The sequence below is a fragment of the Sylvia atricapilla genome, chromosome 24 (assembly GCF_009819655.1).
Source record: "Sylvia atricapilla isolate bSylAtr1 chromosome 24, bSylAtr1.pri, whole genome shotgun sequence".
NCBI lineage: Eukaryota > Metazoa > Chordata > Aves > Passeriformes > Sylviidae > Sylvia > Sylvia atricapilla.
In genome coordinates, this window is record NC_089163.1 from 56,490 (window position 1) to 70,502 (window position 14,013).

The following is a 14,013-nucleotide window of genomic DNA, read 5'->3' on the forward strand; positions in this document are numbered from 1 at the left end:
CTTGGCACCTTGGCTCTGGCACCTGTGGCAGCTCCTTCACCAAGTAGCATGAGCCAGCAGCAGTGGGGGAGATAGAAGAATAGCCTCCATTGACCATCCTGCCTGAGGTCCCCAGGCTGTGAGCCCAGCCAGCTGTGGTGTAGGTGTGTATTCATCCCTTCCTCCATCCCATGGGGAATTCCTCCTGCTGCCATCCATGTTGTGCCAATGTCTGCAGCTGCTCCCTGACCAGAAACACTTGAGCTGGGCCTGGGGGATGATGGGTGCCATCAGGGGCTCCAGACATCTCTGTCCCTCCACTTCTGAGCAGCCAAGGACCGCACTCCTGGCAGCCAGCCTGGTACATCAGGGGTGCCAGTGCTGCCTGCAGCTGCCAGCAGCACTGTGCGGTGATTCCCTCTGCATTTACCACCCAGATACTTGTCTCTGCTTGCCCTGTGTCCACTGGTTGACCTATGGACCCCTTCCTGAAAACCCTTGTCTCCTTACGTGGATCATCCCTGCTCTGCTTCATCCTGGACACTTGAAGGAGCGTCTTTGCACAGTTACCCAGTGATGCTTTCAAAGCATCTCATGCAACCTCGGTTTCCCCTTCCTAAGACTGCCAGATTTGCAAACCTGGAGCATCCAGGCATCCAGCCCTGGCTTCCACCAGAGGCAGAGAATGTCTCTGCTCTGGAGAGCACCTGGATTTGACACAGAGAAGGGCCATGAGGGGTTTTCGTCCATGCCAACATTCTCCCCACTGTAGATGCATTTTAAGACTCCCCTGAGCAGGGCGTTGGGCTCCCACCTCAGCTCCAGTCCTCTCCCAGCCAGTTCATCCTGGCAGCACCACATCTGATGAAGAGAGCAGTTCTGAAGCTAGGCTGATCCTGCTGTCAGGAAATCAGCCTTGACATCAGCCCTAAAACCTTCCACAGAGCTCAAGAAGAGAGAGGCTCTTTATTGTAATTCCTCCGAGGTTTCATCCCTGCCCTTTCTGCTGTTCACGCCCTCAAAATATTTCCAGCCTGTTATCATGGCTTTGGTACCTGCAGCCAAGCCGCCCTTAACCCTTTCCTGGTGCTAGGGCGAGCATGTGCTCAGATGCTCAGGCTAGCAGCACCACAGCCCCTTGCCTTTGGGTTGAGTGGGGCTGAGTTTGTCATAGTACTTGGATGGGGTTGAATTTGTTGTGGTGCTCGGGGGGCAAATCAGGGCTGTACAGGTAGGAAGAGATGAGGGAATGCGGAGAGCTCTAAACCAGAGCAGGATCTGCCTAGTGGGGCTGCAGGGATACTCATGGTGCTGGGGACCATGGGCAAGACCCTGTATGAGCTGGGCGGGGTTGGAACGCTATCTTCCTTGTTGTGGGATTGTTGTGGTTGAGCACACAACCACCACAAGGGTTTATGGGATTTGGGTCCCCATCAGCAGGAGGTGGGTCCTGTCCTTGGCTCTGTGGGGAGCTGGGCGCCCTCACACATCTCACCTGGTTCGGAGCCATGGGGATGGGATGATGTGTTACATGATGTTTCAACCCCTTATTGGTTGAAACAGGCCCTGCAAGAGCCAGCGAGGCATTTTCCATAGTTAATAAAAGCTGATGGGATCCAAAGAGCCTCTCGCCTCCTCCTACTGTCTTGCCCAAACCCTCCTCTCTGGGGCCAGCCAAAGTCCTGCCTGGCAGCAAAGCCATTGAGACCACAGCCCTGGCAGGGGACCAGCTGGATGCTGTGGCTCCAGCATCCCCAGGATGCCTCCAGCTCCTTTCCCAGCTCTGGGAGCTTGGATCCCACCCCACACATCTGCACAGCAGAACTGCAGCCTTTCCAAGAGCCAGCTGGGCTGGGGGAGTGGCAGCCATGCTTGGCTAATGAGGTCCATTTGTTTTCTCTCTTTGCTATTGCAGAGCCTGGATGGGGACCAAGCTGTGCTCCAGAGGATCAGGAAATACGTGAAAGCGATTCACATCTCTGGGCTCAGTGAGTTGGACTTTGGGAGATGATGGGTATTCCCAGAGCATGGGGCTGGGGACGTTTAATAGTCCTATCCTCCACCAGCAAGGTCACACCAGGCAGCCATGGGTGCTGGTGAGCCTGAGGGTATTTGCTACTTGCGTGCTACCAGCCCACCAGTCTGGCAACATGCTGAGGTGCCAAAAATTGTCTTAAAACGATACAAAGAGGGAAATGGAGAGCCTTAGGAAAGTTGTTTTGGATATTCCAGTGCTGTCTTGCAGCAGGATCAGTCCAGCTTTTCAACAGAGGTGGGTAGCAAGTCCAAAAAAAGTTACCCGGGGAGATGGTGGGTGCTGGTTGCTGGTGGAACCTCATGATGCGACCCGGTAATGTGCTTAGATGCTAAAAACTGTTTGAAATATATATTAAAAGGAAAATTGAGAACCTTAGGGAGGTTGTTTTTGGGCACTGCTGCTGTCCTGCATCAAGATCAGCCCAGCTCTGTTACAAAGGGATGGAGAGATGGTGGGACCTTACGCTGTGATCGTGATGTGTCGGGTGCTGCAGGGTCACCCCATGTTCCACTCCGGTGTTTCCCCATACAGCCCATGTGGACAACGAGGAACAGTACAGCGAGGCCCTGGAGAACTTCGGCAATAACCACCTCTCCCAGAACAACCATGAACTCTCCACTGGCTTCCTAAACTTGGCTGTCTTCACCCGTGAGGTCACTGCACTCTTCAAGAACCTGGTAAGCTGTCCCAAATCCACTTGGGTTTGGAATCCCCTACCAACCAGTGCAACTCCCCTCCATCCAGTTTAGCTGCCTCCCACCACATGCAGCAATTCCTACCTCCCACCCTGGGCTCAAGGACACATTCCCAGTGCTCTCCGACCATCTGATACCCCTGGTACTGGATTTATAGCTCACTCCCAGCTCCCTGGAGCCATTGACACTGGGATCTGATGGGAAGCTGGGGCTGCTATTTTCATTTTTTCCTCTTTTTCTCGCTTTCTGTTTTTTCTCACATCAACTGCATCTCTGATCTTGCTTGCCAAGAGTAAATCAAAGCCACATTGGGCTGCACAGTGGGGCCATGGGGAGCAGGCAGAGGCAGCTGTGAGCTGAGCCAGGAATGGCTCTGATGGAAAACTCAGCTTCTGAATGGAACTGGGTTCATGCATGCCCAGCAGCAAATCCCTGGTGGGTCCCATGTGGCCCCCTCTCTGTTCACTTTCAAATCCCCCTCTCCAAAGGGTGTTTTTGGCCCCTGGCTCTGCTTAAGGAGAAAATTGATTTCTGCTGCCCTTCCCCCAGCACGAATTTCAGATTTTTGGCATCTTCCTCTCCCAGATACCCCAATCTGGGCCTCCCTGTTCCTCCTCTTCCCCATCCTGGCTTTCATAGCCTGCTGGATTCCCTTGCTTCAGTATGGCTCTGCAGAACTGTCCTGATGGAGGAGTTTGACCAGTTCTAAGGGTCTCCACCTCCTGCCCCACTGCCTCCTGCTTCTGAGTGAGGTTCTGTGCCAAGACCCTCAACCAGATCCAAAAAACTGCGTTTCCCCTCCTATAGTCTCCCTGGAGCTGCCCCGTTACCCGTGGTTTGGGGGTGGTCCTGTGCCCTAGGGCTGGATTTCTCCCCAAGTGGTGCAGAGGACCAAAACCCTTTAAAAAAATCTGGGTACACCAGGGAAGTCCCATGTGGGTGCTGGAACTGCTGTCACAACTCTAAAATGGGGTGCTGCTCCGTGAACTGCGTGGAGGGATGCTAGGATAGCAGTGGGCTTCTATGTCCCCACCACAGACCCCTGCACAGCACTGGTAGGGATAATGCTGGCTGCATTGCTATCCCCAGGCCCCAGCAAAGGGAGACATTTTGCAAAGCCCTTTTGACATGAGTGAGGTCTTTTTATCACAGGACCATGGAGGGGCTGGTCGTGTTGCTGGGGACAGGGAGGTGTCAATGGGGGAAGACAGCTTTGTTTTTGGTAGCTGTGGCGCTGGTGTGGTTTGTGGGAAGGGCCACATTTGTCAGACATCTTGCAGCCAGCTCCAACAAGCCCCAGCATGCCCACTGTGAAGATCCTGGATTCAACCCCACTTCCAGCTTCTTTAACCCTTCCTGGGGCAGTGATGGAGCTGGGGGAGGTCCCTGGCACTGAGAAGGACCTGGGGCTCCAGCTCCCTGACTTCCCCCACCATGGGGTGACCCTGTCTCTACCTTCTGCAGGTGCAGAATCTGAATAACATCGTGTCCTTCCCCCTGGACAGCCTGTTGAAGGGGCAGCTGAAGGATGGCCGCCTGGTAAGTCCTGTCCCTAGGGTCACTCATTTGGGGATGTTCTGCAGCAAGACCCCTGGTATGGATTCAGCTCATGCCTGTGGCCAGGGGAAGGGGAAGGAGCCAGTACCAGGGGCTGGAAGGAAGCAGTGAGGGTTGGAGTGACAGAAGTGAGGGGTGAAGACCTGGTAGGGACACCCCTCACCCTCAAGGGGTGCAGCAGTGCAAGGCAAAGCTCTTGGCTCCTTTAGTGCCACCAGCTCTTTTGCTTTCCCTGACAGCTGCCACCCCCTCTTTCCTTTGCCACAGGATTCCAAGAAGCAGGTTGAAAAGGCCTGGAAGGATTATGAGACCAAAGTGTAAGCAACACACTGCCTCTGGCAAAATCTACCTAATCCCACTCTGCACAAAGGTGTTTTGTCCCCGGGCTGGGGCCAGGCATTTGTGGCGCCAGCTTGTCATGGGGGAGGGTTATGGTCCAGCTTTTCCCAAAGGGGAAAGGGGCTGGAGAGGGCTTGGATATGTTTTTCCTGATCCCATCCCCACTGTAGCCTCCTGCACGGGACACCTCTCAGAGCAGGGATGTCCCCAGCCCACCTCCATCCCATTCCACAGGGGGAAGATGGAGAAGGAGAAGGAACGAGCCCGCCTGGCTGGGGTCACCCAGGCTGAGCCAGCAGCAGTGGAGATGGCTGAGGACATGCAGAAAGAGCGGCGGCTCTTGCAGCTCCACATGTGCGAGGTGGGGGCCATGCCAAGGGAACTGGGGACTGTTCCCCGCCAGGAGCTGAGTCCCAGTGGGGCACAGAGGACTGCTCTGCTAGAAGCTGTGTAGGGACATCAGAGCCTGTCCTGGCATCTAACACCAAAGCAGCCCCACCTGTGTGCTGTGGGGGACCCTCGTCCAATCCCATTCCATTGTGCCCCTGCGTGGCCCCAGCTCAGGGATCCCTGTCCTGTTCCCATATTGAGGTCCCTGGTGGGATGTGGCTCCAAATGGCACCCATGGTGCCTTGCGAGGCTGGCCCCATAAACCTCGAGAGTGGCAGAGCAGGGAACAAGCCTGCAATGGGTTGTCATAGGGTCTCCCAGGTTCCCAAGGGCCAGATCCTGGTGCTGCCCCATGCCTGCCCAGCAAAGAACAGGGGTTTGTGGGGAGGAGGCTGTGCCTGCCTCGGAGCTGGGACCCAGCCAGATGAGTCAGTCGCTTGAATAGCTCCACTGTGGGATAAATAACAGGACAGGGAGAGGTGGGAGCTGGAGGAGGGCACGTGCACCCGTGTCTCTGCATGTGTGAGAGCTGATGGTGGCCCTGGAAATGGGAGGGCAGTTCTTCTGAGGGGCTGGGATCCATGTGATGCACATGGGTTTATAGGAAAGTGGGTTTTGTTACTTCCTGGGCTGGGAACAGGGTCCTGCTTCACCCCATATGGTGATTGTGTCTCCCCGTCGTGGGCCATCTCACATCCAGGGCTGTGGGAGCAGTTGGACATGAGTCCAGGAGTGCTGGGAGCATCCCTTTGTTCATGAGTCCCAGCCAGTGCTGCCTGAGACACTCTGCTGCCACTGTCAGTGTGGGATGTGGGTGGCAGGGCAGGGACATCCCATGGGAGCTGGGCACATGTGGCCTTTTCTAGGTAGGACATGGTTCAGGGGTATAGTCATGCTCCCTGACATTGACCTGGCATCTCCAGCTTGCACAGAGCAGTTTAACGACCGCCCCCAGTCCAGTGACCCTCAGAGTGTCCAGAGTGCCTGGGGCATGGGTGGACTCCATTCCAGGAGCTCTGTCTCACCCTGGAATGCCCCCAGAGCTCAGAGCTGCCTCCCTTCTCCCCTTGCTCCCCACTCAAAACCATTCCAGCTGCTGGAGAGGAGCTCGCAGGGGGAAATCTCTTCCCCTCCTTATTTTGCTTAGGGTGAGTGAGACAGTCTTTCCTTCCATGCCTGCAGCTGATGGGTGGGTTTCATGCATAAAGCTGAAATTCCCCATCCCGTGAGGCACCTCAGCAGACCTCTGGTGCTGATATGCTGCAGGTGCTCGCTTCTTGGAATCTGACTTTTTGTGAATAAAAGGGCCATGTCTTAAAAAACATTTGGCCTTTTTTGTTGTGTTTTGGTTTTGTTTTTTTTTTTTCCTTCATAAGCTGCCTTGAGTTTCAGTTATTTATTAACTCCAGAAGTAATGAGCAGTGGGAGAAGCATGCTTGGCTGGAAACCCTGGAGGCCTGCCTCAGTCCTTGAACTTGCCATGTCTTGGAGGACTTCCAGAGCCAAGTTTTTTGAGGGTGGTCCCCAGCGACCTGCCTTCAAATCCAACATCATGACTCGACTTCTTGAAACCCAGCCAGTGTTTTAACCTTCTTCCCCATGCTGGGAAGGGAATCAAGGGCTGGGCAGGTTCTTGCTCTTTCCTCTGGGATATTTTCAGCTGCTCCTTGTCTCTGTCACCTAACCAGGTGTCTTCTCCCCCTCCCAGTACCTGCTAAAGGCCAGCGAGTCTCAGATGAAGCAGGGCCCAGATTTCCTGCAGAGCCTCATCAAGTTTTTCCACGCTCAGCACAAGTAGGTGCCACCTGGGTCAAGATGGTTCATCCCCAGGGCTGGTTTTCACCCTTGGGTGGTCCCATGAGGGTCTGGGGTATTCTACTCTCATCCCAGACCCATAAAGCTGTTGGTGGAGATACTGGACAGAGCCATTCATTCTTCAGTTTTCTCTGCATAGTTGAAATGTGCTTTGTTGTCTTGAGGAGCTGTAAACATGTCCATGGGGCTGCAGGAGGGGCACTGGCTTGAAATATATCTGATTATTTAGTTTCTGGATAGATTTCGAGGGATGAGCTCAGCTGAACAGCTCTGTCGTTAGCCATGGGGCTTGTAACGAGGGTGTTTGGAGTGAGGATCAACATCCCCTTGCCTTTCCTGTTGCTCCATGAGGCTGGAATAGCAGTGTGTGGGAGTCATCATCTCTTCCAGCTCTCAAGTGAGGAAACTGAGGCAGGTTGAGACAGTCACTGTGGTTAAAAGCATATTTTTGACTGGGACTGTGACTCAAAGACACCCTAAAATGTGGCTTTTGCCAGCACTGCTCCCCAGTGAGTTGAGCTGGGATTAAACAAGCGGCCAATTCTACATACTCAAATATTTTGGGTATCCAAACCCCATGGGCTGGGCTTGGCCTTTGCTGGGCTCTCTCCAGATCCCCGTAGCCAGGGAGCCACAAAGCAAGCACAGCTTTCCAGGGAGGGGATCACCATCATCTCCTGCCACATTTTTCCCTAAAACCCCTCTTTTTGCCTCCATCTTCCCCATCTGCATCTTAATCACCCTCAACAAACACCCAGTTTCTTCCAAGACGGCTGGAAGGCTGCCCAGAACCTCTACCCCTTCATTGAGAAGCTCGCTGTGTCCCTCCACGCGGTAAGGCCTTCACACTGCCATCCAATGCCCCTCAGATGTCTCCCTGGATGCCACTCCCCTGTCCCCATGCCAGCCCCTGAGAACACCTGCACTCAGTGCAGCAGTGAGGGCAGCTGCTCCCTTTCCAGCTCCGCCAAGCACAGGAGGAAGAGGTGAAGCAGCTCACGCAGACCCGCGATTCCCTGCGCAACATTTTACAGCTGGAGAATAAGGAGGTGAGACCCCCAGGATGGGCAGGGAAGAACTGAGAAGGAGCATCGGGAAGGTACTGGATACCCTATGGTTAGTTTGGGGATGGAGAACAGAAGGGAGAGGGGAGATGGGTTAACCTGTCCAGGGACTTGGAGACATTTGAATGCTGGAAGGGCATGGGGCTGTCTGGCATCCTGCTGGACACACTGCACCTCTGTAAGGACAAGATCACTTGGAGCAGCAACCATCTTTGTGCCTCTCACTTTGATTTTTAATTGTATTTTTTTCAGGAAAACTTGAGCAGGAAGAACTCTGGCAGTGGCTACAGTATCCACCAGCACCAAGGCAACAAGCAGTACGGGACAGAGAAGTCAGGATTCCTGTACAAGAAGAGTGATGGGTGAGGATGAGTGTTATCCTGGAGAGCTCTTGGCTTCTTCACAATATTGTCAACGCTCATGGGAGGCCCCAGAGCTGGAATCCAGCTCACAGGACATTTAGTGCTCTATGAGTTAGAGAAAGCACAACCCCATGTCCAGAACACCATCAAGCCTCTGCCATGGCCTGTTTGGGATATGGATGTGGGTGATTGCAGCTGTGCAATCCTCACTCCTCCTCTTCCTCCTTCTCAGGATCCGCAAAGTGTGGCAGAAGAGGAAGTGTGGTGTGAAGTACGGCTGCCTGACCATCTCCCACAGCACGGTGGGCAGCGTGGGGGCTGCAGCCCTGACCCTTCTTTGTGCACCCTTTGGGGCTTGGTGTCCATTGGATTTCAGGTTTAGTTTTGCCCAAACTTGTCACAAATCTGTCTGGCTTAAAATTCAATACAGGATAGGACAGTCTAAAGAAGGTCCCTTATAGTCTGGCAGGGATCCAAAGGTGGTCCCCCATGTCTGGCAGGGGTCCATGGGAGATGAGGGTGAACTTGGTTGGGGCAGTGAGATGGATGATGGGGGTCCAAGACAATCCAAGACATCCCCAAAGGGGATGGGGCTGGTTGGGAAGGAATGCCTGCCCCCTGGCGTTCGAGGCTGGAAACTGCAGGAGAGACAGAGGGGCATCTAGGAGCTATGTTCTCCTGCCAAGGTCGCTGTTCTAAAATGGGTCAGACAGGGTCTATTTTGCATGGTTATCCCAAGAGAAACCACGTGTGGTGGTGGTTGTACCACCACAGTTGCCACTAGAGATGGTGATGCCCGTCTGTTGGTGATGCCCATCCCATCCCTTCCTGGTCCTTTAACCCACCTTGGTCCTCTCCCGCCACAGATAAACCGTCCTCCTGTGAAGCTGAATCTCCTCACCTGCCAAGTGCGGCCACATGCCGAGGAGAAGAAATGCTTTGACCTAGTGACACGTGAGTACCTGAGATGAGGTGCTGTGGGTGGGGTGAGGTGTTTGACCTGGAAGTGGAGGCTGTAGTGGGACCTCTCCCTTTTTTGAGTGGGTTTTCTCTCTGAAACACTTTGGCATCCTCTTTAAATGCTTTTAATCTGGCTTTGGGTGTTTTCCTGACTGTCTTTACAGATGAAGAACCAGTCTCTCCAAGGAGATCTAAAAAGTTGAGACAAAAAGAGGTTGTGACAGGGCTCAGGTGATGAGAAAGTGATGTGCAGTGATCTAATTTGTAATTAAGCAGCTCCTTTGAAGATATTTCAGATGATTCCTGCTCTCCTGGACATGCCTAGACCATAGAATCCTAGAATGATTGAGGCTGGAAGCAACCTTAAAGACTCTCTTGTTCCACTCCCGCACCATGGGCAGGGACACCTTCCACTAGACCAGATTGCTCCCAGCCCCATCCAAGCTTAAACAATTCAAGGGATGTGGTAGACACAGCTTCTCTCTTTTCACCTTCTCCCCTCTCTCCCCATCCCTGCAGACAACAGGACGTATCATTTCCAAGCAGAGGATGAGCAGGAGTGTGTTGTGTAAGTGCCACAGCCCACCCCTCCTCCTCCACGTGCCAGATCCTGCTCTGCCTTCCCCATCCTCCTCTTCCTACTCCCTCCTGCCTAGGTGGGTCTCCGTGCTGCAGAACAGCAAGGACGAAGCCCTGAGCAATGCCTTCAAGGGGGATGGGGGCAGTGGCGGGCTGGCGGCAGGCACCGGGGTGGATGGCGGAATGCAGGAACTCACCAGGCTGGTTATCAGTGAGGTGAAGAATATGCCAGGAAACAAGCAGTGTTGTGACTGCGGTGCCCCAGGTATGTCAGGGCCTGAGGTGTCCCCCTGCCCTGGGTGTGAGTTGTCATAGGAGTCACAGCATCTTTGGGGGCTGGCCATGGTGCTAAGCACCTCGCCACTCCCACTGCAGATCCCACATGGCTTTCTACCAACCTTGGCATCCTGACATGCATTGAGTGCTCTGGTATCCATCGGGAGCTGGGTGTACATTATTCCCGCATCCAGTCCCTCACTCTGGATGTTCTCAGCACCTCCGAGCTGCTGGTAAGCTGCTCTCTGAACCCAGAGGTCTCCTAGTCCCTGGGAACCATGTGTGTCTCCCAAATGTCCTGTGATGCAGGGTTCATTCCTTCTCCTCCATCCCATCTGTCCCCAGTTTACTCCAGGGCTTGCAAACTTGCCTCAGTTTCCCCAGCACAGTGGTCTGGGCAAGGGGAACTCTGCAAAGTCATTTGCTAAGCAGGGGGCTGCTGGCCCCTCCCAAAACAGACTTCCATTGCCATGAGAGAGCATCATCCTGGCAGAGCTGCTGCTCTGGGAAAACCCTGGGTGAATCCAGTGGATTCCTTCCTTCTGGGACGAGATCTGGCTGGAGAAGGGTGAGTGTGGCCAGGAGGGCTCATGTCCCTCTGTTCTCTCTCCCTAGTTGGCTGTTAGCATTGGGAACACTCGCTTCAATGAAATCATGGAGGCCATGCTACCCACACAGGACTGTCCCAAGCCCTCGGCCAGCAGTGATATGTGAGTCAGGGACTTGTGTGTCCTGGGAAGAAGAGGAGGAGGAGGAATAGGAGTGCATGGTGTGTGCCCTGTTCTTGTCACCATGCTACCACTGTACCACTGCTGATCAGCTCTAAGACAGCCCTGGGATGAGGCATCCTGGTGTCACTGCGGGACTGTGGTGGGGATCTGCACCTCTTTGGAGGTTTACCCCTGATCCTGAGGCTTCAGGAGGAGGCAGGAGCACAGGGCTCCACACCCCAGCTCCATGCCCATCCAAGCCCCTCTCCCAGCAGGGCTGCGCGCAAGGAATACATCATGGCCAAGTACATGGAGCGACGTTATGTGCAGAAAAGCATCCAGGACAATCCCCACGGCCTCTGGGAAGCTATTCAAGCCCGTGACCTCCTGGCCCTGCTCAAGGCCTTTGCCGAGGGGCATGACCTGACCAAGCCCCTGGCCAGCCCTGAGGGTCAGGTGAGGCCTGCACCTGACAGGGAATGGATTTTCCCTCTCTGGGTGGCTGTGCTCGGGATCGTCCTGGGCTCTGGGCAGGGATGTGCTGGTGGGAAGATGAGCGTCCTCAGGTCCAGCTTTCTTCTCTCCTACGCTTAGGAGATGAAGCATTGTTGAGGTCAGCTCTCCTCTCCCTTCCATACGTTGGGGGATGAAGCATCCTTGGGTTCAGTTCTTTCCTTTCCATTTTGGTGGAGATGAGCATATGTGTCTAGCACTCCTTTTCTTTCCATTTCAAGGGGAAGATGAGCATTCTTGGATCCAGTGCTTCTTTCCCCCTTATCCTCAGGAAAGACGAGCATTCTCTGGGTCATCTCTCTCTCCCATCTCTTGGCAGGATGGAGGTGAGCTGCCGCTGCATGTGGCTGTGCGCCATGCCGACAGATCATCCCTTCCTTTGGTGGACTTCATCATCCAGAATGGGTGCGTCCCCAAGTGCTCCCAATGTTTCTTGCCCCTCTCCCTCGTGGGAGGAATGTACAGGATGCTATTATGTTCTCAAGCCTTGACTTTCCTGCTGTTGGCCCTGCAAAGGGGAACACTGGACCGGGTGACACAGGATGGGAACACAGCCTTGCACTATGGTGCACTCTACAACCAGCCCAACTGCCTAAAGCTGCTCCTGAAAAGCAAAGCCACCTTCACCACAGGTTGGGATGAGGTTGGGATCGGGGTTTTGGAGTTCTTTGGTGGGAGTGGTAGGGCTGCAACCTGGATTTGTCCCCCTTTTGTCCCTCGGTTAGTGAATGCGGCGGGTGAGACGGCTCTGGATGTGGCAAGGAGGCTGAAGTACAGCGAGTGTGAGGAGCTGGTAGGTAGGATGGAGGAATGGGGGAGAAGCCTAGGGTGGGGAGAGGGGACCAAGCACCTGAGGAGGGCCAGCGTGAAGGTGAGCAGTTTCTGAGACGTGTCCCTCCAGTGCTGAGACCCCTGTGGGCTGCCCCATCCTGAGATCCCCCTGACCTGCTCCTTCCCTCTGGCAGCTGGAGCAGGCGCAGACAGGGAAGCTCTCCCTGCAAATCCATGTGGACTATGACTGGGAGCCCCCATCAGAGTTCCCCTATGACAGTGAGGATGAGCTGGAGGAGAAGGTATCTGTGGGATAGTGGTGAGGGGCCTCCACATCCCCAGTGACGAAGCTGGGGGCGTGCAGACCCTTTTGGGGGCCGCTGGCAGTGGGACATCCCTGGAGCTGTGTGTGTACCCCCAGGTGAGCCCCCTCCAGCGCTCCTTCAAGGGCACATCACCACTGGCCACCAGCCCACTGCCTGCCTGCCCCCAGACCCGCTGGAGCTGTATGGGGATGGACATCACCAACAAGACCTACGAGAGCATCCTGGTACCCTCACGCCCTGCACCCCGCCGGGCCCACAGCGAGGAGATCCCCCCACCACTGCCCCTCAAAAACCCTACGCGGGGCAGCTCTCGCCCCAAACCCAGCCACAGCCCCACTGGTGAGTTGGAGTGGGGGATCATCATGGTGGGGCTGTGCCTTCCCCCAGAGACCAAATTCATTGTCTCCATTGTGTGTGTTCCCCCAGACCACCCTGAACTGCCCCAGCAGGCCTCGGAGCCTCACTTCTCTGGGCCAGTGGAGGCGCTGGCACCACACAACCTGCCTTGTGCCAGCAGCACAGGTGCCCTGGATGGCACCCCCAGCACCCGCAGCCCCACCGAGAGCCAGCGGGCAGCATACTGGGAAACCCGCTCTGAGACGGACACTAGCAGCAGTCGGCGGGGGCCAGAGCTGAGCCCCCCACCCACTCAGCCCCTGCCAGTCAGCATGGTCCTCGACATCTCACCTGTCAAGTTCAGGTAGGGACCCTGCCCCAGAGTGGGGTTGCACTTGGTGTTGGGGGATCATTGCATGGTGGTGCTGGTGGGTGAGCTTCAACCTCTGCCACCCCCATGGGCATGGAGAATCACTGTGAAGCAAAGGGGTGCCCACCCTCTGGGGTCTCTAAAGAAGCTGAGATGGTGGTGACCCAGGGATACAGGAAAAAACAAGGGCAGCTGTGGGGATGCTGGGTTGTCCTTGGAGATAATGATGCAGATTATTTGGGAGGACACCAAGATCCTCTGCAAGTTATCATACGTATTTTTCCTCTCATTTGTGAAAATGTGGTGGGATGGGCTCATTTGAGGGAGTTTGGGTGCTGGGGACCCTTTCTGTCAGCATCCAGGGGGCTGGGATCCAGACCCCATGGGGCCCTGACCCTCCTGAGACCTCTCAGAAAGGAGAACAGGGAGGAGGAAGGCAACAGCAGAGAGGGGGGTGACACTGTTCCCACTGTCACCCACAGCTCAGAGAGCACCCGCTCGTACCGGCGCATTGGTGGCATGGTGGGCAAAATGGGGTCTGCTGGGTCCCCCCAGAGCCCTGGTGGCCCCGAGGACCCCACTCTCAGCAAGGTGCCCCCTGTGCCCATGCCCAGGAGATTTGCTCCGGTAGGTGCAAATCCTCCTCTCTACATCCCCAAGCATCCCATCTCCTCATATCCTGGAGTGGCAGATGGAGTGATCAAGGGATTGTATCCCTGGTGCTGCCTTTTGGATGGCCGCAGGAGGATCTGTCATGCCGTCTTCATTCCATTTCAGGCCAAGGGGAGGCAGAAGCGGGTAAAGGCAGTGGCTGACTGCAAGGGGGACAAGGCACGAGAGCTGACCTTCTCCAAGGGGGAGGTCATTGTGGTGACACGGGAGGAGGATGAGCAGATCTGGGTGAGTCACCATGACACAGACAGGTGCTGGGAT

The 14,013-nt window shown here is 55.2% G+C and overlaps 1 protein-coding gene across 4 annotated transcripts in view; it reads left to right on the forward strand.

Moving 5' to 3' along the window:
* The window catches only part of ASAP3 (ArfGAP with SH3 domain, ankyrin repeat and PH domain 3), a 191,185-nt gene that overhangs the window by 2,088 nt on the left and 175,084 nt on the right, over nucleotides 1–14,013 (forward strand). For 2 of the 4 annotated variants that reach the window (XR_010745314.1, XM_066335189.1), the window contains exons 2-25: nucleotides 1,895–1,967; nucleotides 2,549–2,694; nucleotides 4,177–4,251; nucleotides 4,537–4,586; nucleotides 4,843–4,969; nucleotides 6,707–6,792; nucleotides 7,572–7,647; nucleotides 7,776–7,862; nucleotides 8,130–8,239; nucleotides 8,472–8,541; nucleotides 9,106–9,193; nucleotides 9,719–9,767; nucleotides 9,856–10,043; nucleotides 10,154–10,287; nucleotides 10,670–10,764; nucleotides 11,040–11,220; nucleotides 11,597–11,682; nucleotides 11,794–11,909; nucleotides 12,003–12,070; nucleotides 12,243–12,350; nucleotides 12,470–12,713; nucleotides 12,801–13,074; nucleotides 13,563–13,707; nucleotides 13,858–13,980. Coding sequence is in view for 3 of the 4 variants with exons in the window: in XM_066335189.1 (XP_066191286.1) it covers nucleotides 1,895–1,967; nucleotides 2,549–2,694; nucleotides 4,177–4,251; nucleotides 4,537–4,586; nucleotides 4,843–4,969; nucleotides 6,707–6,792; nucleotides 7,572–7,647; nucleotides 7,776–7,862; nucleotides 8,130–8,239; nucleotides 8,472–8,541; nucleotides 9,106–9,193; nucleotides 9,719–9,767; nucleotides 9,856–10,043; nucleotides 10,154–10,287; nucleotides 10,670–10,764; nucleotides 11,040–11,220; nucleotides 11,597–11,682; nucleotides 11,794–11,909; nucleotides 12,003–12,070; nucleotides 12,243–12,350; nucleotides 12,470–12,713; nucleotides 12,801–13,074; nucleotides 13,563–13,707; nucleotides 13,858–13,980 (2,799 nt within the window). In the remaining variant the exon portion in view is untranslated. Of the gene's footprint in view, nucleotides 1–1,894; nucleotides 1,968–2,548; nucleotides 2,695–4,176; nucleotides 4,252–4,536; nucleotides 4,587–4,842; nucleotides 4,970–6,706; nucleotides 6,793–7,571; nucleotides 7,648–7,775; nucleotides 7,863–8,129; nucleotides 8,240–8,471; nucleotides 8,542–9,105; nucleotides 9,194–9,718; nucleotides 9,768–9,855; nucleotides 10,044–10,153; nucleotides 10,288–10,669; nucleotides 10,765–11,039; nucleotides 11,221–11,596; nucleotides 11,683–11,793; nucleotides 11,910–12,002; nucleotides 12,071–12,242; nucleotides 12,351–12,469; nucleotides 12,714–12,800; nucleotides 13,075–13,562; nucleotides 13,708–13,857; nucleotides 13,982–14,013 lie in introns of those variants that run through there. The other 2 variants (XM_066335190.1, XM_066335192.1) reach the window with 2 other exon arrangements.